This window comes from Heteronotia binoei, chromosome 21, assembly GCF_032191835.1.
Source record: "Heteronotia binoei isolate CCM8104 ecotype False Entrance Well chromosome 21, APGP_CSIRO_Hbin_v1, whole genome shotgun sequence".
NCBI lineage: Eukaryota > Metazoa > Chordata > Lepidosauria > Squamata > Gekkonidae > Heteronotia > Heteronotia binoei.
In genome coordinates this window covers 5443649-5468699 of record NC_083243.1, presented here as the reverse complement: position 1 = coordinate 5468699, position 25051 = coordinate 5443649, and the positions used below count along the sequence as shown (strand labels likewise).

At 48.1% G+C, this 25051-nt stretch overlaps 1 protein-coding gene across 1 annotated transcript in view; it reads left to right on the top strand.

Moving 5' to 3' along the window:
- The window catches only part of POLE2 (DNA polymerase epsilon 2, accessory subunit), a 63909-nt gene that overhangs the window by 26405 nt on the left and 12453 nt on the right, over positions 1-25051 (top strand). The window contains 11 exon segments of the mRNA XM_060261696.1: positions 1142-1198; positions 2033-2081; positions 11921-11993; positions 13314-13486; positions 14875-14964; positions 17899-17921; positions 17923-17958; positions 18715-18753; positions 18878-18888; positions 20516-20593; positions 21899-22007. Of these exon segments, the coding sequence (XP_060117679.1) occupies positions 1142-1198; positions 2033-2081; positions 11921-11993; positions 13314-13486; positions 14875-14964; positions 17899-17921; positions 17923-17958; positions 18715-18753; positions 18878-18888; positions 20516-20593; positions 21899-22007 (738 nt within the window).

Here is a 25051-nt window from a genome sequence, read left to right as displayed (position 1 = left end):
TGGGAATATTCATCCTGGGGGGCAGGAGGTTGAGGGAGTACGTGGTTGTTCTCTTGAAGTATTTGAAGGCCTGTCCCTTATAGGAGGGCAGGGAGCTGTTCCTGTTGGCAGCAGAGGAGAGGATATGAAGATATGAAGCTGCCTTATACTGAATCAGGCCCTCGGTCCATCAAAGTCAGTATTGTCTACTCAGACTGGCAGCGGCTCTCCAGGGTCTCGAGCGGAGGTTTTTCCACGCTTATTTGCTTGGACCCTTTTCAGTTGCCGGGGATTGAATCTGGGACCTTCTGCTTACCAAGCAGATGCTCTGCCACTGAGCCACCGTCCCTCCCCCTGTGAACATATGAACATATGAAGCTGCCTTCTACTGAATCAGACCCTTGGTCCATCAAAGTCAGTATTGTCTTCTCAGACTGGCAGCGGCTCTCCAGGGTCTCAAGCTGAGGTTTTTCACACCTATTTGCCTGGACCCTTTTTTGGAGATGCCAGGGATTGAACCTGGGACCTTCTGCTTCCCAAGCAGATGCTCTACCACTGAGCCACTGTCCCTCCCCAAGCACCAGTCGTTTCCAACTCTGGGGTGATGTTGCATCACGACGTTTTCACGGCAGACTTTTTACGGGGTGGTTTGCCATTGCCTTCCCCAGTCATCTACGCTTTCCCCCCAGCAAGCTGGGTACTCATTTTACCAACCTCGGAAGGATGGAAGGCTGAGAACCTCAAGCCTGCTACCTGAACCCAGCTTCCGCTGGGATCGGACTCAGGTTGTGAGCGGAGCTTGGACTGCAGTACTGCAGCTTTACCTTTCTGCGCCACGGGGCTCTCTTAATAACGAGCTTAAATTATGGGTGGAAATATATTAGTTGGATATTACATTTTTTTCTTTGCAGTAGAAGTAGTTCAGTGTAATGGGCTGCCTATGGAGGTAGTAACAGGAATCTCACTGCTTCCCCAGGCAGTCCGTTCCACTGGTGAACTACTCTTACTGTAAAGAGTAAAACAAAATCCTAATATCCAGCCAGGTCTTCAAGCAGCAGCTGGACAAACATTTGTCAGAAGTCTGGTTTTTAATCAGGGATATGAGTTTGTGGAGGATGCTGAAAAAATGGATTTCAGGGGTTTTTTGTTTGCTTTTTTTAAGGGAAAGTTTTTCTTGGAAGATCCTACAGGAGCTGTGCAGCTGGATCTTAGTCAAGCAATATCCTTTTATATGTTATTTGCACAACAAAAAGGTAAAACGAGTCCCCTGTGCGAGCACCAGTCGTCTCCGACTCTGGGGTGACGTTGCTTTCACAACGTTTTCACGGCAAGACTTTTTACAGGGTGGTTTGCCATTGCCTTCCCCAGTCCTCTACGCTTTCTCCCCAGCAAGCTGGGGACTCATTTTACCGACCTCGGAAGGATGGAAGGCTGAGTCAACCTCGAGCTGGCTACCTGAACCCAGCTTCCGCTGGGATCGAACTCAGGTCGTGAGCAGAGCTTGGACTGCCGTATTGCCACTGACCACTCTGCCCCACAGGGCTCCTACCTGGGCATATATTTGTGAACTTCCTAACCCAGTTGTACTTTTGCGAGGCAGAGAAGTATCTTTACATTGTTTCCTCTTAGAACACTGTCACCTGCCCCTCCAAAACTGCTGGTTTTCTTTCTGCAAACCAAAATATATATGAGTGTACAAAAGAACTCTAGAAACCTACTGATTTTGCCATTGGAGAACTTTTTTGCTCCAGCCCATAAATCATATTTGGGGTTAAAAAAAATCCTTGTATTTTCCCAGCAAGCCCTACTCCCCTCCTGGCAGCCTGAATGACATCTGCCTCACTGCAAAGAAAAAAAGTTCTCGGACTACAAAAATTAGCCCTGAATTCAAACTAACATTTATTTGCGTAGGTTACTGATTAGTCGCATTCTCCATACAGTGTGCCCAAAATGGCTTTCGGCATAACCGATGAAACAGTAAAAATACATTATGAACATGTGTTTCTCCGTAGTGCTACTAATTAGCAAGCGCATATTTCTTAACTGCTTGTACCAGTTCCACAGTGGCTTGTATACAGAGTCTTGCTTTGTCTTAACAGAAGGTAAGGTTTTCCTCTAGAAATTTGACACGTTCCGATGCTTTCAGGCTTGTGATCCTGGACTGTCTTTTGGAAGCGGTGCAGCTGGTTCAACACTTAGAAGAAGAGCCCTGCTGGACCAGACCAATAGTCCCATCTAGTCCAGCATCCCGTCTCACACAGTGGCCAAGCAGTTCCTCTGGAGGGCCAACAACAGGGCAGAGAGGCTGAGGCCTTCCTAAGAACATCAGAAGGGCCCTGCTGGATCAGACCAGGGAGGGTCCATCCAGTCCAGCATCCTGTCTCACACAGTGGCCAAGCAGTTCCTCTAGAGGGCCAACAACAGGGCAGAGAGGCCGAGGCCTTCCCCTGAGAAGAACCTCAGAAGAGCCCTGCTGGATCAGACCAGGGAGAGTCCATCTAGCCCAGCCTCCTGTCTCACACAGTGGCCAGCCAGTTCCTCTGGAGGGCCAGCAGCAGGGCAGGGAGGCCGAGGCCTTCATAAGAACATCAGAAGAGCCCTGTTGGATCAGACCAGGGAGGGTCCATCCAGTCTAAGAACATAAGAGAAGCCATGTTGGATCAGGCCAACGGCCCATCAAGTCCAACACTCTGTGTCACACAGTGGCAAAAAATGTTATATACACACATACACTGTGGCTAATAGCCACTGATGGACCTGTGCTCCATGTTTTTATCTAAACCCCTCTTGAAGGTGGCTATACTTGTGGCCGCCACCACCTCCTGTGGCAGTGAATTCCACATGTTAATCACCCTTTGGGTGAAGAAGTACTTCCTTTTATCCGTTTTAACCTGTCTGCTCAGCAATTTCATCGAATGCCCACGAGTTCTTGTATTGTGAGAAAGGGAGAAAAGTACTTCTTTCTCTACTTTCTCCATTCCATGCATTATCTTGTAAACCTCTATCATGTCACCCCGCAGTCGACGTTTCTCCAAGCTAAAGAGTCCCAAGCGTTTCAACCTTTCATCATAGGGAAAGTGCTCCAGCCCTTTAATCATTCTAGTTGCCCTTCTCTGCACCTTCTCTAATGCTATAATATCCTTTTTGAGGTGCGGCGACCAGAACTGCACACAGTACTCCAAATGAGACCGCACCATCGATTTATACAGGGGCATTATGATACTGGCTGATTTGTTTTCAATTCCCTTCCTAATAATTCCCAGCATGGCGTTGGCCTTTTTTATTGCAAACGCACACTGTCTTGACACTTTCAGTGAGTTATCTATCAGGACCCCAAGATCTCTCTCTTGGTCAGTCTCTGCCAGTTCACACCCCATCAACTTGTATTTGTAGCTGGGATTCTTAGCCCCAATGTGCATTACTTTGCACTTGGCCACATTGAACCGCATCTGCCACGTTGACGCCCACTCACCCAGCATCAACAGATCCCTTTGGAGTTCCTCACAATCCTCTCTGGTTCTCACCACCCTGAACAATTTAGTGTCATCCGCAAACTTGGCCACTTCACTGCTCACTCCCAACTCTAAATCATTTATGAACAAGTTAAAGAGCATGGGACCCAGTACCGAGCCCTGCAGCACCCCACTGCTTACCATCCTCCACTGCGAAGACTGCCCATTTATACTCACTCTCTGCTTCCTATTACTCAGCCAGTTTTTGATCCACAAGAGGACCTGTCCTTTTACTCCATGATTCTCAAGCTTTCTAAGGAGCCTTTGATGAGGAACTTTATCAAAAGCTTTCTGGAAGTCAAGGTAAACAACATCTATCGGGTCTCCTTTGTCCACATGTTTGTTCACCCCCTCAAAGAAATGCAACAGGTTAGTGAGGCAAGATCTTCCCTTGCAGAACCCATGCTGAGTCTTCCTCAATAACCCGTGTTCATCAATGTGCCTACTCATTCTGTCCTTGATAATGGTTTCTACCAACTTTCCCGGTATTGAAGTCAGACTGACTGGCCTGTAATTTCCCGGATCTCCTCTGGAACCTTTTTTAAAGATGGGGGTGACATTTGCTACCTTCCAGTCCTCAGGAACGGAGGCAGATTTCAATGAAAGATTACAGATTTTTGTTAGAAGATCCACAAGTTCAACTTTGAGTTCCTTCAGAACTCTCGGATGTATGCCATCCGGACCCGGTGACTTATTAGTTTTTAATTTGTCTATCAGTTGTAGGACCTCCTCATTTGTCACCTCAATCTGACTCAGATCTTTCAACACCCCTTCCAAAATTAGTGGTTCTGGGGCGGGCAAAAAGTTCTCGTCTTCTACAGTGAAGACGGAGGCAAAAAATTCATTTAGCTTCTCATCCATTTCCCTATCCTCCTTCAGTAATCCTTTTACCCCATGGTCATCCAAGGGCCCCACTGCCTCCCTGGCTGGTTTACTACTGCTAATATATTTGAAGAAAGTTTTATTGTTGGTCTTTATGTTTTTTGCAATATGCTCCTCATAGTCCCTTTTTGCCTGCCTGATCACAGTCTTGCATTTGATTTGCCACAGCCTGTGTTCCCTTTTACTAATCTCACTTGGACTGGTTTTCCACCGCTTAAAGGAGTCCTTCTTACCTTTTACAGCTTCCATTACTTTGTTTGTTAACCACGCAGGCCTTTTCTTATGCCTGTTTGTGCCTTTCCTAACTTGTGGTATGTATTTTATCTGAGCTTCTAGGATTATAGTTTTAAATAGCATCCAAGCTTCCCCAAGGGTTTTGACCGTATGTACCTTTCCTTTCAGTTTCTTCCTCACATGCCTCCTCATCTCAGTGTATTTACCCCTTTTAAAGTTAAACGTGGTTGTGGTGGTCTTTTTGGACAACTCCCTATTTATACAAACGGTGAAATCAATAACATTATGGTCACTGCTCCCAAGCGGCGCAATCACTTTTACATCTCTCACCAAGTCTTGGGCATTACTTAGGACCAAATCCAGAATCGCCCCACCTCTGGTAGGTTCTGAGACCATCTGCTCCATAGCACAGTCATTGAGAGCATCAAGAAACTCAAGCTCTTTCTCTCGACCAGAACACATATTGACCCAATCAATCTGCGGGTAGTTAAAATCACCCATTACAACACAGTTTTTACGTTTAGCCGCTATCTTTAAGCCTTCCATCATATTATAATCGTCCTCTCTCTTTTGATTTGGTGGGCGATAACAAACTCCCATAGTTAAATTTCCTTTTGGGCCCTCTATTTCAACCCAAAGCATTTCTAAAAGTGAATCTAATTCTCTGATCTCAGTCTTACTGGACCGTATATCCTCTCTGACATACAGAGCCACCCCACCTCCAACCCTTCCCTCCCTATCCTTCCGATATAGCTTATATCCAGGAATCACCGTGTCCCACTGATTCTCCTCATTCCACCAAGTTTCTGAAATTCCCACAATGTCTATGTTTTCTCCCAACACTAAACATTCCAATTCACCAATTTTACTTTGAACACTTCTAGCATTTGCATACAAACATCTATAATTTCCCAGGCGTGCTAGGCCCGCCACCTTCCTCCTGCCGCCTCGAGACACTGGCAGACAGTCCATATTGTTTGTCACCTTCACAGTGGACAACTCGGGTCCGTTACCCGGTAGAAAAATAGCAGCTAACCCTTCATCTCTTTGAGACGAGTCCTCCCGAACCAGAGACATTTCATCTCCTGTCGGCTTTCCCCCAAGATTTAGTTTAAAAACTGCTCTGCCACCTTTTTGATTTTAAGCGCCAGCAGCCTGGTTCCATCCGGGGACAAGTGGAGACCGTCTCTTTTGTACAGCTCCCGCTTGTTCCAGAAAGCATCCCAGTACCTAACAAACTTAAACCCTTCCTCCTTACACCATCGTCTCATCCACACATTGAGACTTCTAATTTGTGCCTGTCTCTCCTGCCCTGCACGTGGAACAGGTAGCACTTCCGAGAAGGCTACCTTGGAGGTCCTGGCCTTAAGTCTCCCGCCTAGCAGCCTAAATTTTTCCTCCAGGACCTCATGACTGCATTTCCCCACATCGTTGGTGCCAACATGCACCACGACCACAGGCTCCTCCCCAGCACTGTCTATCAGTCTATCTACTACACGCGTAATGTCCGCTACCTTCGCACCAGGCAGGCAAGTCACCATACGGTCAGTACGCGGTTTCGCCACCCGGCTGTCTACTTGCCTAATGATCGAATCACCAACTACCAATACCCCCCCTCTCCCCCTGCTCAGGGATGGTTCCTTGGCGCGAAAGGATTCCCGCTCACCAACTGAAGTCTGGCCTCTTGTCTCACACAGTGACCAGCCAGTTCCTCTGGAGGGCCAACAACAGGGCAGAGAGGCTGAGGCCTTCCTAAAAACATCAGAAGAGCCCTGCTGGATCAGACCAGGGAGGGTCCATCTAGCCCAGCCTCCTGTCTCATACAGTGGCCAGCCAGTTCCTCTGGAGGGCCAGCAGCAGGGTATAGAGGCAGAGGCCTTCCCCTGATGTTGACTCCTGACTCTGGGATTCAGAGGCTTAGTTTGTGAGCCAGTTTGGTGAAGTGCTTAAGTGTGCGGACTCTTATTTTGGAGAACCGGGTTTGATTCCCCACTCCGCCACTTTTGCAGCTGCTGGAATGGCCTTGGGTCAGCCATAGCTATCTCAGGAGTTGTCCTTGAAAGGGCACCTGCTGTGAGAGCCCTCTCAGACCCACCCACATCACAGGGTGTCTGTTGTGGGGGGAGAAGATATAGAAGATTGTAAGCCACTACGAGTCTCTGATTCAGAGAGAAGGGTGGAGTATAAATCTGCAGTTTTCTTCTTCTTCTTAGTGCCTCTGAATATGGAGGTTTTCCATGAATACATGGAATTCATGTCAAGTCTGTGTAAAACTCTGGTCAAGTCTGTATCTAACTTTGGTTCAGGAGAAAGGCACCCTGGGTAGAGCCACACTGTATTCCATTGCTGCTAGCTTGAACTATCCTTACCCTCCTTTCCTTTGTTATGTAGTTCTGCTTTGAAATGGGAATATGTGAACATTTTATCTGCGCCTTCTCAGGCCTAGCTCAGGGGGAGTCTGGAGCCAGCGACGCTCAAGGCCAAAGCAGGCCTGAGAACGAAATAGTAACATCAATGTGTGAATGTACCCTGCATAGTTCCCCTCCCTAAAGAATCCCTTTGAAGTGTACCTTATATGCTTGCATTCTACTGTATGATCTTTAGTCTTTCAATACTAATCTAGCCGAGAACAACAGCATCAATAAACTAGTCACTTTGTATTCACTGCCACAGTAGGTGGCGGCGGCTATAAGCATAGGCAGCTTCAAGAGGGGATTGGATCAACATATGGAGCGGAGGTCCATCAGTGACTATTAGCCACAGCATATTGTTGGAACTCTCTCTCTGGGGCAGTGATGCTCTGTATTCTTAGTGCTTGGGAGGGGCAACAGTGGGAGAGCTTCTGGTGTCCTGGCTCCACAGGTTGACCTCCTGATGGCACCTGGGTTTTTTGGCCACTGTGTGACACAGAGTGTTGGACTTGATGGGCCATTGGCCTGATCCAACATAGCTTCTCTTATGTTATTATGTCTGGGGCAGTGATGCTCTTTATTCTTGGTGCTTGGGAGGGGCACAGTGGGAGGGCTTCTTGTGTTCTGGCCCCACTGATGGACTTCCTGATGGCACCTGGGTTTTTTGGCCACTGTGTGACATGAAGTGTTGGACTGGAGGGGCCATTGGCCTGATCCAACATGGCTTCTCTCATGTTCTTAGGTCTGGGGCAGTGATGCTCTGCATTCTTGATGCTTGGGCAGGGGCGCAACAGTGGGAGGGCTTCTAGTGTCCTGGCCCCACTGATGAACCTCCTGATGGCACCTGGAGTTTTTGGCCATTGTGTGACACAAAATGTTGGACTGGATGGGCCATTGGCCTGATCCAACATGGCTTCTCTGATGAGAGCTAGTTTGGTGTAGTGGTTAAGTGTGCGGACTCTTATCTGGGAGAACCGGGTTTGATTCCCCACTCCTCCACTTGCACCTGCTAGCATGGCCTTGGGTCAGCCATAGCTCTGGCAGAGGTTGTCCTTGAAAGGGCAGCTGCTGTGAGAGCCCCCGCCAGCCCCACCCACCTCACAGGGTGTCTGTTGTGGGGGAGGAAGGGGAAGGAGATTGTGAGCCGCTCTGAGACTCTTCGGAGTGGAGGGTGGGATATAAATCCAATATCTTCATCTACCTCACAGGGTGTCTGTTGTGGGTGAGGAAGGTAAAGGAGATTGTGAGCTGCTCTGAGACTCTTCGGAGTGGAGGGCGGGATATAAATCCACTATCTTCTTCTTCTTCTCTTATGTTCTTAGGTCTGGGGCAGTAATGCTCTGTATTCTTGGTGTTTGGGGCGGGTGGCAACAGTGGGAGGGCTTCTAGTGTCCTGGCCCCACGGATGGACCTCCTGATGGCACCTGGTTTTTTTTGGCCACTGTGTGACACCAAGTGTTGGACTGGATGGGCCATTGGCCTGATCCAGCATGGCTTCTCTGATGTTCTTATGTTCCTCAGCCACCATGGCTAATAGCTACTGATAGAATTGTCCTCCTTCAGTCTATCTAGCCCTGTTTTAAAGCCATCTGCGCCTGTGGGTATATCACTATGTGGGCAAAGGATTCATTCACTCATTGTTTGAAGAATTAACTCCTTTTGTCCATCCTATGTATGCTGCCTGTTGGCTTCATTGGATGCCCTCAAGTTCCAGTATTTTTGGGGGTGGGGGGGAAGTAAACTTTAAGATTGATGGAACGTGGTGGTGAAACCTATTTGAAGCAGGGCTCGCCGTTTTAACGCCTTGGCTGCCTTTTACCTTAGAAGCCTAAAGAGATTTATGCTTTGCGGTCCATTTGCCACCCCTGCAACAGTGGGCTGTGAATCTCTTGTCTTTCTGCCCACGGAGTTCTGTGTAATTAGGAACAGTATATATCCCAGTGCTAGAACAAACTGGCTCAGAAAAGTGCATGTCTCCTTAGCACATTTCATTTTGTTCGAGAGGGACAGGGCGATAATTTTATATACCTAGAATGGTGGTTATAGCGGCAATTTGAAGGCACGATGGAGCCATAAACAAGAAGATCTGGTTGGAAGTCTCTTGTTTCAGAAATCTATATCCTGCGTTTCTGCACATGGTCTCCAAGGAAACTCACAACTGGAATTAAAACCAGGCGAAATAGAACAGAACAGTGGACTTTGTCCAACAAACGGTGGTTGGAATTCAAGGAATGAGGCTTTTCTGCCTCTCTCTGCTCCTAGTAACTTCCTGCAGTGCTACCCCTAGATTTTAAGAACCCTTAAAAACCTAGAAAAATAAAGACAGCATTGCTGTGACAAGTAAAATAAATCATTAAAGAGCATGTTTGGTGCAGTAGTTAAGTGTACGGACTCTTATCTAGGAGAGCTGGGTTTGATTACCCACTTCTCCACTTGCACCTGCCGGAATGGCCTTGGGTCAGCCAGAGCTCTCTTATCTGGGAGAACCGGGTTTGATTCCCCACTCCTCCACTTGCACCTGCTGGAATGGCCTTGGGTCAGCCAGAGCTCTCTTATCTGGGAGAACCGGGTCGGATTCCCCACTCCTCCACTTGCACCTGCCGGAATGGCCTTGGGTCAGCCAGAGCTCTCTTATTTGGGAGAACCGGGTTTGATTCCCCACTCCTCCACTTGCAGCTGCTGGAATGGCCTTGGGTCAGCCAGAACTCTCTTATCTGGGAGAACCGGGTTTGATTCCCCCCTCCTCCACTTGCAGCTGCTGGAATGGCTTTGGGTCAGCCATAGCTCTCTTACCTGGGAGAACTGGGTTTGATTCCCCACTCCTCCACTTGCAGCTGCTGGAATGGCCTTGGGTCAGCCAGAGCTCTGGCAGAGGTTGTCCTTGAAAAGGTAGCTGCTGTGAGAGCCCTCTCAGCCCCACCCACCTCACAGGGTGTCTGTTGTGCGGGAAGTAGATAAAGGAGATTGTGAGCCACACTTAAACTCTGAGATTCGGAGTGGAGGGCGGGATATAAATCCAATATCATCATCTTCTTCATGTGGGAAAGGCATTCTACAGTTCGGGTGACACTGCAGGAAAGCCCCCGGTTTGTGATCTACAAGATCTACAAGCAGCAGTTGCTGGGGGAACATTCCCACCTCCCTCTTGGGCTGTAAACCACTGAGCCCCTCACCCCCCTAATTTTTTGTTCCTGAGGAACAAAGGACCCTTATGGAACAGCACAAGGGCCCAAAAACAGGTGTGGCCAAACTTGCTTAACATTAGAGCCACGTAGAACAGACATCAGACGTTTAAGAGCCACGACATGAACATCAGATGTTTGAGAGCTATAAGAGAAGGAAGGAAGGAAGGAAGGAAGGAAGGAAGGAAGGAAGGAAGGAAGGAAGGAAGGAAGGAAGGAAGGAAGGAAGGAAGGAAGGACAAACTTGCTTAACGTAAGAGCCACATAGAATAAACATCAGATGTTTGAGAGCCACAAGACATGAACATCAGATAGATGGAAGGAAGGAAGGAAGGAAGGAAGGAAGGAAGGAAGGAAGGAAGGAAGGAAGGAAGGAAAATAGAATGGAGGAGGAAGGAGAGGTGGAAAGAAAGCAACTTTAACGTCAAATGCATTCTCCAAGCTGGCTGATGGGGTAGCAGGGACTTCAAGAGCCACACAATACGTGTGAAAGAGCCACGTGTGGCTCCTGAGCAGCATTTTGGCCACCCCTGGTCTAAAAATCTCTGCAGTGGTGATACAACTGCAAACCACCTCTTTGAAAAATATCTTAACCTCACTATGTTTTGCCTCATGACTTCCAGACATTCAAGTGTGCATGTACACAGAGAGAGAGAGAGAAATAAAAAAGAGGGCCTGCAGTAGCAGTGGGATTTGAAGAAGACAACATTGGATTTATATCCCACCCTACACTCCGAATCTCAGAGTCTCAGAGCGGCTCACAATCTCCTTTCCCTTCCTCCCCCACAACAGACACCCTGTGAGGTGGGTGGGGCTGGAGAGGGCTCTCACAGCAGCTGCCCTTTCAAGGACAGAGTCTCAGAGCAGCTCACAATGTCCTTTACCTTCCTCCCCCACAACGGACACCCTGTGAGGTGGGTGGGGCTGAGAGGGCTCTCACAGCAGCTGCCCTTTCAAGGACAACCTCTGCCAGAGCTATGGCTGACCCAAGGCCATTCCAGCAGGTGCAAGTGGAGGAGTGGAGAATCAAACCCGGTTCTCCCAGACAAGAGCCAGCACACTTCACCATGACGCCAAAAGAAGACGACGACGACATTGGATTTATATTCTGCCCTCCACTCAGAGTCTCAGAGCAGCTCACAATCTCCTTTCCCTTCTTCCCCCACAACAGACACCCTTTGAAGTGGGTGGGGCTGAGAGGGCTCTCACAGCAGTTGCCCTTTTAAGGACAGAGTCTTAGAGCAGCTCACAATCTCGTTTCCCTTCCTCCCCCACAACAGACACACTGTGAGGTGAGTGGGGCTGGGGAGGGCTCTCTCAGCAGCTGCCCTTTCAAGGACAACCTCTTCCAGAGCTATGGCTCACCTAAGGCCATTCCAGCAGCTGCAAGTGGAGGAGTGGGGAATCAAACCTGGTTCTCCCAGATAAGAGTCCGCACACTTAACCACTACACCAAACTGGCTCTCAAGAGAGAGAGAGAGAGCCCTCTCTTCCCTGGTGGAAGTACCTTTCTGTCAGTGGAAATGGATGATACGGTGTGTAAGGTAGCCCCCCCTTTAACTTGTCAAATTGGAGGCACTAGGAAGATTAGTAGGAGATTTCAGAGCACAGTCAAATCCATGCAGGAGCAGGAGGTAATCGTACATCTTGGCCCCGGGTGTATTTTAAGTGGAAAATATACTGCAATTTTTCAATTTAGAAATGTGATTTTATATCCTAGGCTGGTATGAAGATGGAATATTCCACGTCAGCGCTTTTGGATTCCCACCTACGGAGTCTTCTGCTACCACTAGGTAAAAAATGACAACCAGCTCGATGCTGAAGAGTGGAAGCCCATCGGCTTTCTGTTTGTGTAGCTGTCAGGTGGGAGTTCCCCGTGGGCCCACCCTACCATAGGGAAAGATGTAGCTGTGTATCCTTTGGAGAGTGGCTACGGCCCAGTGGCAGGAGCACATGCTTGGCATGCAGAAGGTGCCCGGTTCAATTCCAGGCATCCCCAGTTGAAAGGACCAGGCAGGAGGTGATGGGAGAGACCTTTCTCTGCCTGAGATCTTGGAGAGCTGCTGCCGGTCTTAATAGACAGTACTGTGATGGACCAAAGGTCTGATTCAGGATAAGAAGAAGAAGATATTGGATTTATACCCCACCCTCCACTCTGAATCTCAGAGCAGTCACAATCTTCTTTAGCTTCTTCCCCCACAATAGACACCCTGTGAGGTGGGTGGGGCTGGAGAGGGCTCTCACAGCAGCTGCCCTTTCAAGGACAGAGTCTCAGAGCGGCCTACAATCTCCTTTCCCTTCCTCCCCCACAACAGACACCCTGTGAGGTGGGTGGGGCTCGAGAGGGTCTCACAGAAGCTGCCCTTTCAAGGACAGAGGCTCAGACCGGCCTACAATCTCCTTTCCCTTCCTCCCCCACAACAGACACCCTGTGAGGTGGGTGGGGCTGGAGAGGGCTCTCACAGCAGCTGCCCTTTCAAGGACAGAGGCTCAGAGCGGCCTACAATCTCCTTTCCCTTCCTCCCCCACAACAGACACCCTGTGAGGTGGGTGGGGCTGGAGAGGGCTCTCACAGCAGCTGCCCTTTCAAGGACAGAGGCTCAGAGCGGCCTACAATCTCCTTTCCCTTCCTCCCCCACAACAGACACCCTGTGAGGTGGGTATGCCTGAGAGAGCTCTCCCAGAAGCTGCCCTTTCAAGGACAGAGTCTCAGAGCGGCCTGCAATCTCCTTTCCTTTCCTCCTCCACAACAGACACCCTGTGAGGTGGGTGGGGCTGAGAGGGCTCTCCCAGAAGCTGCCCTTTCAAGGATAGCTCTGTGAGACCTACAGCTGACCCAAGGCCATCCCTGCAGCTGTGAGTGGAGGAGTGGGGAATCAAACCCGGTTCTCCCAGATAAGAGAGCTCTGGCTGACCCAAGGCCATTCCAGCAGCTGCAAGTGGAGGAGTGGGGAATCCAACCTGGTTCTCCCAGATAAGAGTCCATGCACTTAACCATGACGCCACACTGGCTCTCTATGGTGCTACTGGACTCGAATCTAACTGAGAACATCGTTTTGGAATAAAAATGTACTTACGTGGAGCCTGCTTGTCTTTGCTTTTCATTTCTGCAGGGCATATTATGGAAACACAAACTTTTTTGGAGGGCCTTCTTCGACCTCTGTAAAAGCTTCTGCAAAACTGAAACAGTTGGAGGAAGAGAACGAAGACGCCATGTTCGTATTCCTTTCCGACGTTTGGCTGGACCAAGCGGAAGTGTTGGAGAAACTTCGGATCATGTTTTCAGGTAGCTCTGTTTCCTATGAGAAAAGGCACTTGGTGGGACTCTTTAGCTCAGAAACAGAGGAGAGGTACGCGATTGACATTCATCAAGTTATAAATGACATATAGAAATCTTTTTTACCTCTGTCATAATGTCAAAACTTGGGGTTATTCAACGAAACTAACTGGCAATAAGGTCAGAAGAAAGGAAAGCTGTAATAATGTCCACTAACTTTGCCAGTTTGGTGCAGACTCTTATCTGGGAGAACCGGGTTTGATTCCCCACTCCTCCACCTACAGCTGCTGGAATGGCCTTGAGTCAGCCAGAGCTCTCGCAGGAGTTGTTGTTGAAAGGGCAGCTGCTGTGAAAGCTCTCTCAGCCCCACCCACCTCACAGGGTGTCTGTTGTGGGGGGAGAAGATCTAGGAGATTGTAAGCCACTCTGAGTCTCTGATTCAGGGAGAAGGGCGGGGTATAAATCTGCAGTCTTCTTTTTGAAAAAGGATTAAACAAGGGAGAGATTGTGGCTCCGTGGCAGAGCATCTGCTCGGCATGCAGAAGGTCCCTGCTTCCGTCCCTGTCATCTCCAGCTAAAATCTCCAGGCTTATGAGAGTCCAGAGATTGACAGGCAGTCTGAGTAGGCAGTACTGACTGTGATGGACCCAGGATCGGATTCACAGAATCGCAGAGTCGGAAGGAGCAACACAGGCAATCTAATAGTCCAACCGCCTGCTCAGTGCAGGATCAGCCTAGAGCAGGGGTGGCCAAACTGGCTCACATAAGAGCCACATAGAATAAATGTCTGATGTTTGAGAGTGACAAGGAGATGAAGAAGAAGAAGGGAAAGGAGATTGTGAGCCGCTCTGAGACTCTTTGAAGTGGAGGGCAGGATATAACTCCAATATCTTCATCTACCTCACAGGGTGTCTGTTGTGGGGGAGGAAGGGAAAGGAGATTGTGAGCCGCTCTGAGACTCTTCGGAGTGGAGGGCGGGATATAAATCCAACATCTTCATCTACCTCACAGGGTGTCTGTTGTGGGGGAGGAAGGGAAAGGACATTGTGAGCCACTCTAAGACTCTTCGGAGTGGAGGGCGGGATATAAATCCAATGTCTTCATCTACCTCACAGGGTGTCTGTTGTGGGGGAGGGAGGGGAAAGAAGATTGTGAGCCTCTCTGAGACTCTTCGGAGTGGAGGGCAGGATATAACTCCAATATCTTCATCTACCTCACAGGGTGTTTGTTGTGGGGGAGGAAGGGAAAGGAGATTGTGAGCCGCTCTGAGACTCTTCGGAGTAGAGGGCGGGATACAAATCCAATATCATCATCTTCTTCTTTGTAACAGCAAGAATCAAAAGCACGCCTCTCTATTCCAACCTTGTGGCATTAACAGTCCTTGTTTCCCCATCCAGGTTACTCCTCGATGCCTCCGACTTGTTTCTTCTTCTGCGGGAACTTTTCTTCCGCCCCGTATGGAAAAAATCAGATTCAGTCACTGAAAGGTACTTGACGTCAGGCGCTGCATTGGGTTTACAACAGGCAGCATTGAAATTTTTGGGAGCTTACACCTAAACGGGCTGTGTGACCTGTCGCCACTCCGTTTCAAGGCCCCTGCGTCTCTGGATGGCTTCTTGCACTGGCGGAAGGCACTGTTCTTAGCTGAGCTGAGTGAGAGGAAGAGAGATGGGGAAAGCTTGTCCTGACTAGAGGTCCAAAATGGAAATGGGTTGTGAACTACGGCTAGTTTGTATGAATGGAGTTTACACAACGGGAGAGCCAGCTGTAGTGTAGTGGGCAAAAGTGGTGGGCTCTAATCTGGAGAACCGAGTTTTGTTTCCCCACTCCTCCCCTTGAAACCCGCTGGGTGACCTTGGGTCAATCCTAGTTCTCTCAGAGGTGTTCTCTCGAGAGCAGTTCTCCAAAGAGCTCTCTCAGCCTCACCCACCTCACAGGGTGAGGCCAATTTCTCCTTCTTTGCTGGAGGAATGTTTCCAGCGAAAGGACGGAAATGGCTAGACCAGAGCCAAAACCCCTTCCTCTAGCAAATCTGAGTTTATATTCCTTCAGCTATCATAAAAATATTTACAGATGATGTATATAGCAGAGATCCACTGGAAATTTGAGTGGCAGTGCAGATTTTTGAAAACGTTGCTTTGTCAGCAGCCTGCCACCACTGCAGAAGAGTTTTGGAAGGGACGGTGCAGCAACCAAATTTTGTTTGGCTCTGCCTCCGGTGGCAGCCATTTTGAGGTTGTGCCCGCCACTCTGTGTCAGAATGACAAAGGCAGGGCTTTTTTTTGTAGCAGGAACTTCTTTGCATTATTAGACCATACACTTCTGATGTAGCTAATCATGCAAGAGCTTAGAGGGCTCTTAGTGCAGCGCCTACTACAAGCTCCAGAAGGATGGGCTACATCAGGGGTGTGTGGCCCAGGGGTGGAATTTCTAGCATGAGCTCCTTTGCATATTGGGCCACGCCCCCCTGATGCAGCCAATCCTCCAAGAGCTTACAGGGCTCTTAGTACAGGGGCCTATTGGAAGCTCTTGGAGGATTGGCTACATCAGGGGTGTCTGGCCTAATACACAAAGGAGTTCCTGCTACCAAAAAAGCTGGCCAATACTGCATTTTAATTAACTCTTCTGAAGATTTTTATTTTATTTTAAAGATTGACACTGTAATATATATATATGTATCATAAAATGCATTACTTGTTGATTGTATCTGACTTTTAAATTTTAATAAAAGTTATATTTGGGGATGAGGGGAAGAATGCAAAATGTTCCTTTGGGCACAAAAAGATTGGGAGGCCCTTGTATGTACTCGATGCAAAAGATATTGATAATTCCGTCTGCTGCAAAGCGTGTCAAGATCTCTCACGCCAGATGAGTCTTCAAAGCTGATAGGCTCTTTATTTTTACCTGCTGAACCCTGAGAGATTCAGAAGGAAGAGGGTCTTCTTCCTCTGTTTGGTTTTGCTCTTTTGGGGAGAAAGGAGAGCCAGTTTTGGTGTAGTGCTTAAGTGCGTGGACTCTTTATGGGAGAACCGGGTTTGATTCCCCACTCCTCCATTTGCTAGCTGGCCTTGGGTCAGCCATAGCTCTGGCAGAGGTTGTCCTTGAAAGGGCAGCTGCTGGGAGAGCCCTCTCCAGCCCCACCCACCTCACAGGGTGTCTGTTGTGGGGGGAGGAAGGGAAAGGAGATTGTGAGCTGCCCTGAGACTCGTCAGAGTGGAGGGCAGGATATAAATCCAATATCTTCTTCTATATTTTTTGTAACATTTGTGTGTGAAACAGCACAGCTGCGGTTTCTGTTCCAAAGATACTAGGAAGGTCCTCGACCAGATCTCCGCAGTATCTTGTTTAGTTACCCTCACAATGCAAAAGAGCCCCGTGGCGCAGAGTGGTAAAGCTGCAGTACTGGAGTCAGAGCCCTCTGCTCACGACCTGAGTTCGATCCCGGCGGAAGCTGGTTCAGGTAGCTGGCTCCAGGTTGACTCAGCCTTCCATCCTTCTGAGGTCGGTAAAATGAGTCCCCAGCTTGTTAGGGGGGAAAGTGTAGAGGACTGGGGGAAGGCAATGGCAAATCACTGCGTAAAAAGTCTGTAATGAAAACGTTGTGAAAGCAACGTCACCCCAGAGTCAGAATGGTGCTTGCACAGGGGACTACCTTTTAACAAGCCCCGTGGCGCAGAGTGGTAAAGCTGCAGTACTGAAGTCGGAGCCCTCTCCTCATGACCTGAGTTCGATTCCAGTGGAAGCTGGGTTCAGGTAGCCAGCTCCAGGTTGACTCAGCCTTCCATCCTTCCAAGGTCGGTAAAATGAGTACCCAGCTTGCTGGGGGGAAAGTGAAGATGACTGGGGAAGGCAATGGCAAACCACCTTTTAAAAAGTCTGCCGTGAAAATGTTGTGAAAGCAACATCACCCCTGAGTCGAAAACGACTGGTGCTTGCACAGGGGACTCGTTTTACCTTTTTCTTACCTTTTACAATGCAAATACCTGAATCCTCTTGAATTCTGTTGTTGGCCCTCCAGAGGAACTAGTTGACCACTGTGTGAGGCAGGATGCTGGACTAGCTGGACATTTTTTGCAACAGGGTTTCTAATCCTCTTGAAGTTATATATATATATATATTTCACCCCTCCCCTCAAAATATAGGATTTTGCAGATTTCGGTTGGTATTCCTGTGGGTAACACCAGATTGGTGAGTTTTTTCAGCATCTTCATGATGGGAGTACCAAAAGGAGATGGGCAGGGAGATTCAGGACGGGTCAAAGCTCCTTTGGCTAGAGTAGCTAGAATAAAATGGAGAATTTTTGCAGGAGCTTCTTCTTTCATGAATGGATGGATATCTGCAGACTGACTCTGTGGTTAGGGCAAGGAAAATAGGAGTAACTGTGCAGCTTCGCAGCAAATTTTTGAATATTTTGCCTCTAGGTTCCTTGAAAGCCCTGGCAGACGATAATATGTGAATATCCCAGTATCCATCAGAGGTATGTTTACAGAAGGTATGTTTATTTGGGGTGGGGGGAATCTGAATGTGAAAGATGTGGGTTACGTTTGACAGTTAGGAAATGGATCGACCTTGCAAAAAGGTTAGTCTCAATAAGATATCCCTTCCTTTGCCTGGACAAAGCTGGGCATGTTTGGCCTGGAAAGGAGGCGGTTGAGAGGTGATAGGATCCCCACCTTCAAGTCCTTGAAGGGCTGTCCTATAGAGGATGGTGGAATTGTTTTCTGTGGCCCCGGAAGGTAGGACCAGAACCAACGGGTTGAAATTAAATCAGAAGTTTCTGGCTTGACATTAGGAAGAACTTCCTGACCGTTAGAGCGATTCCTCAGTGGAACAGGCTTCCTCCCTTAAGAGGTGGTGGCTCTCCTTCCTGGGAGGTTTTGAAACAGAGGCTAGATGGCCATCTGACAGCAATGAAGATCCTGTGAATTTAGGGGGAGGTGTTTGTGGGTTTGAAAAACGGTTTCAAAGGTTAAATAACAATCTTTTGAATTCTTTTTTATTGTTACAACACCACTCAAGTCATCACATTTTAACATGCAGTCTTTGTGGGACTTTTTAGAAGGTCCTTTAAAAGGTTTTTCTAGATGACTAAAATGTTCCGCTCAATGGCTGTAATAATAAACTGAACCGAACCCTCAGACATTATACTTAAAGACAGTGTTTGTCTTGAACTCGTCCTGCATCCTCGAAGACATCTGGCCGTAACAGAGTGTATTGGTCTGCAGCTCCGTTTGCAGAGGTATGTTGCGATCCCCGAAGACCCTGGCCCCGGCTGCGTTTTGCAAGGTATGTCTGCAGAAGCTCTCGCTGCTGCTTGTCGCGACTGAAGATTTAAGGGTCAGTAGTCCACGTCTGCTGCCAGGCTCGCTGGTGGACTGACAGACAATGCGGGACAGGCAGATCCGGCCACAGTGGCTGCAGGGAAAGTCTGATTTGGGGTTGGTGCTGTAGCAGTGCGATTCTTCCTCAATGGGGTTGGTGCTGTAGCAGTGCGATTCTTCCTCAAATTCTGCAGCATATAGAAATCAGACTCTTCTATCTTGAGAAATGCTGCTGTGAGGATGCTGGGGAATTTTTCCTTTTTATTCTCTTATATTACATAGCCACTTTTTCTTGCCACCGTTTCTCAAAACAGGATTTATTCTCCCAGCATCTAATACATGAAACACAGAGTTGCTGTTCCATAAACCACTGATAAAGCTTTATTTTTCTCTGTACTCAAGCTTTTATCTTTCGAAGCTGCTTAGAGAGAAGGCAACACAATTTCCAGTTTATAGAGACAGCAAGAACTTATAGACCTGTTTGTACCTGCTAGATCTAGCTGCTGAGCGTTTCAGAGGCTAAGTCTCAGTGGCTCGCAAAATTTTCGAAGCGCTATAAGCATTATCTAAGCAATAAGCAATTAGGGAGTTTTGAAGTGCTTCAAAAAGTTTTAAGTGCTTCAAACAGTGTATGAGTGATTTTTTTCTTTTCTTATAAAGTTTGCAAGATGACACTAAATTGTTCAGGGTGGTGAGAACCAGAGAGGATTGTGAGGCACTCCAAAGGGATCTGTTGAGGCTGGGTGAGTGGGCAACGTGGCAGATGCGGTTCAATGTGGCCAAGTGCAAAGTAATGCACATTGGGGCCAAGAATCCCAGCTACAAATACAAGTTGATGGGGTGTGAACTGGCAGAGACTGACCAAGAGAGAGATCTTGGGGTCGTGGTAGATAACTCACTGAAAATGTCAAGACAGTGTGCGATTGCAATAAAAAAGGCCAACGCCATGCAGGGAATTATTAGGAAGGGAACTGAAAACAAATCAGCCAGTATCATAATGCCCCTGTATAAATTGATGGTGCGGTCTCATTTGGAGTACTGTGTGCAATTCTGGTCACCGCACCTCAAAAAGCATATTATAGCATTGGAAAAAAGTGCAGAAAAGGGCAACTAGAATGATTAAAGTTTGGAACACTTTCCCTATGAAGAAAGGTTAAAACGCTTGGGACGCTTTAGCTTGGAGAAACGTCGACTGTGGGGTGACATGATAGAGGTTGACAAGATTATGCATGGGATGGAGAAGGTAGAGAAAGAAGTCCTTTTCTCCCTTTCTCACAATACAAGAACTCGTGGGCATTCAATGAAATTGCTGAGCAGTCAGGTTAAAACGGATAAAAGGAAGTCCTTCTTCACCCAAAGGGTGGATTAACATGTGGAATTCACTGCCACAGGAGGTGGTGGCAGCTACAAGCATAGCCAGCTTTAAGAGGGGGTTTGATAAAAATATGGAGCAGAGGTCCATCAGTGGCTACTAGCCACAGTATATATATGTGTGTGTGTATGCACACTTACATATTTTGGCCACTGTGTGACACAGAGTGCTGGACTGGATGGGCCACTGGCCTAATCCAACAGGGCTTCTCTTATGTTCTGGATGGGCCATTGGCCTGATCCAACAGGGCTTCTCTTATGTTCTTAAAGGAGCTAATTTAGAATTTTTCTGTGACAGAGGGTATGCAGATGTGTCTATCACATTCATTGTGCTGCTTTATTTTAGGCCGCCGCTTACTGAGAACATCACCGAGGAATTCAGGGAGCGAGTGCCGTTTTCTGTTTTCACTACAAATCCTTGCAGGTAATTGTGCCTGTTTAATCGGGAAGGAAAACAGGCATTCTTTGGTGGTTGATGCCTTAATACACAAGCAACAGATTGGGTGGGGAGAGTGAGACTCTCGAATTGTGTTGGAAACTCAGATGCACTTACGCCTCCCTAGCAAAAACTTAAGAATAAGATGATGATATTGGATTTATATCCCGCCCTCCACTCCGAAGAGTCTCAGAGCGGCTCACAATCTCCTTTCCCTTCCTCCCCCACAACAGCCACTCTGTGAGTTGGGTGGGGCTGGAGAGGGCTCTCCCAGCAACTGCCCTTTCAAGGTCAGAGTCTCAGAGCAGCTCACAATCTCCTTTCCCTTCCTCCTTCACAACAGACACACTGTGAGGTGGGTGGGGTAGAGAGAGCTCTCCCAGAAGCTGTCCTTTCAAGGACAGAGTCTCAGAGTGGCCCACAATCTCCTTTCCCTTCCTCCCCCACAACAGTCGCCCTGTGAGGTGGGTGGGGCTGAGAGGCTCTCACATCAGCTGCCCTTTCAAGGACAGAGTCTAAGAGCAGCTCATAATCTCCTTTTCCTTCCTCCCCCACAACAGACACCCTGTGAGGTGGGTGGGGCTGAGAGGCTCTCTCAGAAGGTTCCCTGAGAGAGCTCTCTCAGTCCCACCTGCCTCACAGGGTGTCTGTTGTGAGCGAGGAAGGAAAAGGAGATTGTAGGCTGCTCTGAGACTGTCCTTGAAAAGGCAGCTCCTGAGAGAGCTCTCTCAGCCCCACCCACCTCACAGGGTATCTGTTGTGGGGGAGGAAGATATAAAGGAGATTGTAAGACGCTCTAAGATTCATAATATAGGGCAGGATATAAATCCAGTATCATTTTCTTCTTCTTCTGTTGCCATCTCTGTTGTAGCTTATAAATCTCCCTAATGCAGGATCTCTTCTCCATTTAGCCCAGCACTTGGCACTTCTGCTGCTGAATAAATGTCTGTGAATGTCCGGTATCTATTTCATCCTACTTATCCTTTGCATCATCGTTGTTAAGTCTGTATTCACCTGTCCAATATAGCAGGGGTGGCCAACAGTAGCTCTCCAGATGTTTTTTTGCCTACAACTCCCATCAGCCCCAGCCATTGGCCATTCTGGCTGGGGCTGATGGGTGTTGAAGGCAAAAAAGCATCTGGAGAGCTACTGTCGGCCACCCCTGCAATATAGAAAGGCTGCTTGGAGAAGGAAGAGGTTAGACTAAGACATTGAAAGCAGGTGGGCAAATACTCGTGTCTTGCAAATTCGTTGAAATGGCGAAGACAGAGAACTTGTGCTTGTTCTTTTTAGGATTCAGTACTGCACACAGGAAATAATTATCTTCCGAGAAGACCTGGTAAATAAGATGTGCCGGAATTGTGTCCGTTTTCCTAGCGGCGGTATGGACATTCCTAACCATGTAAGGCAAAAAAGAGCCTGGGTGAAATTTTGAGGGCGTTTATTGTAAAGTGTGACTGTTCTGCTGTGTTGTATTCTTAATGGGCTTATTTTAGGTATAAGTTTATTAATTTATTTGTAATCCAGGACTCTAAAGAGGTTCAGAGAGCCAGTTTGATGTAGTGGTTAAGTGCACGGACTCTTTATCTGGGAGAACCAGGTTGGATTCCCCACTCCTCTACTTGCAACTGCTGGAATGGCCTTGGGTCAGCCAGAGCTCTCTTATCTGGGAGAACCGGGTTTGATTCCCCACTCCTCCACTTGCAGCTGCTGGAATGGCCTTGGGTCAGCCAGAGCTCTCTTATCTGGGAGATCCGGGTTTGATTCCCCACGCCTCCACTTGCAGCTGCTGGAATGGCCTTGGGTCAATTAGAGCTCTCTTATCTGGGAGAACCAGGTTTGATTCCCCACTCCTCCACTTGCAGCTGCTGGAATGGCCTGTGGTCAGCCATAGCTCTCTTATCTGAGAGAACCAGGTTTGATTCCCCACTCCTTCACTTGTAGCGGCTGGAATGGCCTGGGGTCAGCCAGAGCTCTCTTATCTGGGAGAACCAGGTTTGATTCCCCATTCCTCCACTTGCAGCTGCTGGAATGGGCTAGGGTCAGCCAGAGCTCTCTTATCTGTGAGAACCAGTTTTGATTCCCCACTCCTCCCCTTGCAGCTGCTGGAATGGCCTTGGGTCAGCCACAGCTATCGTAGGAGTTGTCCTTGAAAGGGCAGCTGCTGGGAGAGCCCTCTCAGCCCCACCGACCTCAGAGGGTGTCTGTTGTGGACGAGGAAGATAAAGAAGATTGTGAGCCGCTCTGAGACTCTGAGATTTGGAGTGGAGAGCGAGATATAAATCCAATATCTTTTTCTTCTTTTTCAGTACATATCATCTGTTCTTGGAATCTTTATGTCCTCAGTGTTCTTTTCCATTTTGGAGCTTATATCAACTTTATGAGAACTCAGTTGACAGGAGAGTGGTGCTCAGAAATGATGTGTGTGGGTGTGAGGAAAGATTGAAACGTTCATCTTCTTCTTTCGGGCCGGAAATTTTTCTTCTATAAAGCCTCCATCATACTTTCACATATGGATAGATTCTAAGGACAGTGTGCACTGGAACTCTGTGGGAATCCCTACAGAGAACAGTTTTCCCAAACTGATTCTGTTGTAAAGGCCTGTAGCCATTATGCGTGGTGGATGTACCGCTTCCCAAAAGCGTGATCACAGGAAACCTGGGATGCTGTGTCTCCTTGAGGATCAAATCTGGGTCCCAAAAACAAGAGCAGAGTTCCCAATAGTCTGTTCTGGGGTGACCAAACTCGCTCAACATAAGAGCCACATAGAATAAATGTCAGATGTTTGAGAGCCGCAAGACAGGAGGGAGGGAGGCAGGCAGGGTGGGAGGAAGGTGGTGGGAGGGAGGGTGGAAGGGAGGAACATAAGGGAAGCCATGTGGGATCAGGTCAATGGCCCATCCATCACTCTGTGTCACATAAGAACATAAGAGAAGCCATGTTGGATCAGGCCAATGGCCCATCCAGTCCAACACTCTGTGTCACATAAGAACATAAGAGAAGCCATGTTGGATCAGGCCAATGGCCCATCCAGTCCAACACTCTGTGTCACTTAAGAACATAAGAGAAGCCATGTTGGATCAGGCCAATAGCCCATCCAGTCCAACACTCTGTGTCACAGAAGAACATAAGAGAAGCCATGTTGGATCAGGCCAATGGCCCATCCAGTCCAACACTCTGTGTCACATAAGAACATAAGAGAAGCCATGTTGGATCAGGCCAGTGGCCCCTCCAGTCCAACACTCTGTGTCACATAAGAACATAAGAGAAGCCATGTTGGATCAGGCCAGTGGCCCCTCCAGTCCAACACTCTGTGTCACGTAAGAACATAAGAGAAGCCCTGATGGATCAGGCCAATGGCCCATCCAGTCCAACACTCTGTGTCACATAAGAACATAAGAGAAGCCTGTTTGATCAGGCCAGTGGCCCATCCAGTCCAACACTCTGTGTCACACAGTGACCAAAAAAAATTATATACACACACAAACACACACATATGTATACACTGTGGCTAATAGCCACTGATGGACCTCTGCTCCATATTTTTACCTAACCCCCTCTTGAAGCTGGCTATGCTTGTAGCCGCCGCCACCTCCTGTGGCAGTGAATTCCACAGGTTAATCACCCTTTGGGTGAAGAAGGACTTCCTTTTATCCGTTTTAACCCGAATGCCCACGAGGAAGAAAGAAAAGAAGGAAGGAAGGCAGGCAAATAGATGTGGGAGGTAGAGATGGAAAGAAAGGAACTTTCACTTTAAATGCATTCTTCAAAAAGAAACAAATGCCTTCTCCAAGCCGGCTGATGGTGTAGTGGGAGCTTTGAGAGCCACACAATATGTGTGAAAGAGCCACGGTTTGCCCACCCGGTCTGCTACCAGCTCTATCCATCAGATTTAGAACTTGCATGGTGTATCCAGATTGAGTGTTCTTTATTAACCTGTGCAACCAACTGGGCAAAGAGCATTCGTTGACTTCCACGTGCTTTTTTTCTTTACTTTGTTTTACTTCATTTATAATTTGCCTTTCTCCCCAGTAGAGACCTTATGTCTTACATTTTACCCTCTCCTCCAGTTTATGCTCATAACAGTTCTGAAGTAGGCCAGGCTGAGAGTTTGTGATTAGTCCAAGGTCACCCAGTGAGCTTCCAGAGTGGAAATTTGAATCTGGGTCTTCCAGGTCCTAGACCAAGAGTGGAAATTTGAACCTGGGTCTTCCAGGTCCTAGACCAAGAGTGGAAATTTGAACCTGGGTCTTCCAGGTCCTAGTCCAAGAGTGGAAATTTGAACCTGGGTCTTCCAGGTCCTAGTCCAAGAGTGGAAATTTGAACCTGGGTCTTCCAGGTCCTAGTCCAAAAGTGGAAATTTGAACCTGGGTCTTCCAGGTCCTAGTCCAAGAGTGGAAATTTGAACCTGGGTCTTCCAGGTCCTTGTCCAAGAGTGGAAATTTG